General features: G+C 51.1%; 1 protein-coding gene across 1 annotated transcript in view; it reads right to left on the minus strand.

Moving 5' to 3' along the window:
- The window catches only part of LOC123188587 (NAD-dependent malic enzyme 62 kDa isoform, mitochondrial), a 19,082-nt gene extending 17,519 nt beyond the window's left edge, over positions 1 to 1,563 (minus strand). The window contains exons 1-2 of the mRNA XM_044600744.1: positions 1,181 to 1,563; positions 989 to 1,085 (exon numbers count right to left, since the gene is read on the minus strand). Of these exons, the coding sequence (XP_044456679.1) occupies positions 989 to 1,085; positions 1,181 to 1,351 (268 nt within the window). The 5' untranslated portion in view covers positions 1,352 to 1,563. The remainder of the gene's footprint in view (positions 1 to 988; positions 1,086 to 1,180) is intronic.
- Positions 1,564 to 1,792: the final 229 nt, after the last annotated feature.

Below are 1,792 nucleotides of genomic sequence, written 5' to 3' on the forward strand. Positions count from 1 at the left end.
GGGGGGGGGGGGCTAGAGTGCTACGTACACAAGGATGGCGTAATCGCTAGCACGAGCATGAAAAGGGAATGAATATACTCAGCCCCAGTACAATAATCGGACGTCTACGGCACGATGGACGCTAGACCCTTAGCCCCTAGTATGCTAGTACTAAACCCTCATACATCTCTAGACCTGAGTGAAACTTGCAGCTTCAGCATTGGAGCCACTTGGTTGTTTGGACAATTTTTCAACTGAGTTTGTGATTGCCGTTTGAACTTTAACCGGTACATCGGGCCATCGGCTATACTTGATTCTAGTTTTCAGAGAAGTTGTTTGACCTAGCTTGTAGAGCACTAGAAGCCGGTTTTGAAATTTGGAATTATTCCAAGCTGGAGCCTAAACACAATGCACACATTTACACTAGACTAGAGATCAAACCAAAAAGTTTAGCCTGCAGTTGCTCAGCATTCAGCAACGATTCAGCAATGCACATACTGAGCAACATTAGTGTGGCCTCTTTTGGTTCATAGGATAGGATTATTATAGGAATAGGAATTTTGTAGGAAATGAGATGGCATGTATCTCAAATCCTATGAGTAGGAATAGGAAACGAGATGTCATTTGGTTGACACCAAAGGAATTTTTTCATTGAGTCTAGGCTCATTTTTATTTTCCTATGAAATGTGAAGGATAGGAACCAATCCTATGTAGGAATAGGAATCTATTCCTATGAACCAAAGGGCTCTAAAGGAAAAAATCCTATAAAAATCCTATCCTCTAAAATTCCTATGAAATTCCTCCAAACCAAAGGAGGCCTCAATGTCTGTGAATTGGAGTACTAGCTAAAGTCACTCACCCTCCAAAACCCCTAAAAATGGACCGGTCTGGTTATCATCCACCAAAATACCTCCCTGCGCGGCACCGACCAATCCAATTTTGGGAGAGCCGTAAACGAGACACGGAGTAAGCAAGGAAGGAATTGAAGCGCCGGGGTATCATGTCGTACTGAATCGGTCGATCTGCTGCTGCGAGGAAACGACACTGGGCGGGAGCAGGCCGCGGAGGCCGAGCCGGTCCCTCTCCGTCATCGAGAACGCCGTTCCCTGCAGAAGCAGCACAACCCGCGCGCGTCAGGCCATCGCCGCGAAACCCTCTGCAAACGGAACGAGGAGACGACGACGAGCGAGTAGGTGCGTACCCGGTTGAACCATGGGTCGTGGAGGATGTCGGGGCCGCGCTTGTGAAGGACGACGGGGCGGTGGCACTCAGCCGTCACGAACGCCCGCGAGCGCTGGAGGAGGAGGCGGTGGAGGTCGTCAGGGGCGAGGGATCGCCGGAGGCTACGCGAGATGGACGACGCGTTCGCCATCCCCGCCCGGCGTCCCGGCTGGTCCTGCTGCTAGTGGAGGCCGATGCAGTTGATGCTGGTTCCTTCCTACCAGTGGGAAAGGGGACGCGTAGTCGTAGTAGCTTTTTCTGTGCGATGTGCGATGTGTTGGAACTATTCTCCGATTTGGGCGAGACGACGCGGGGGGTCTCTCTGCCGGTCGTGGCTGCCCATTGGCGCCGACACTGAGGAGACGAGCCCGATCTGCCTGTGCCTGTGTGTCCGCGGTGAGACGACTTTTCATTCCGGGCCGCGACCGGTTTGAGCTGTGTAAATCACGTCCAAATTCCCCGACCATTTCATTTCTTTGACGCGTCTAGCAAACCTTCTGAAGCGGAATTTAGGCTTCTACGCCGTAAACCTCTACGCCGTAAAAGTTTTACTCATACCAAGCAATAGATATTTGATTTCGTCAAGAGAGCG

The sequence above is a fragment of the Triticum aestivum genome, chromosome 2A (assembly GCF_018294505.1).
Source record: "Triticum aestivum cultivar Chinese Spring chromosome 2A, IWGSC CS RefSeq v2.1, whole genome shotgun sequence".
In the NCBI taxonomy this organism is placed as follows: Eukaryota; Viridiplantae; Streptophyta; class Magnoliopsida; order Poales; family Poaceae; genus Triticum; species Triticum aestivum.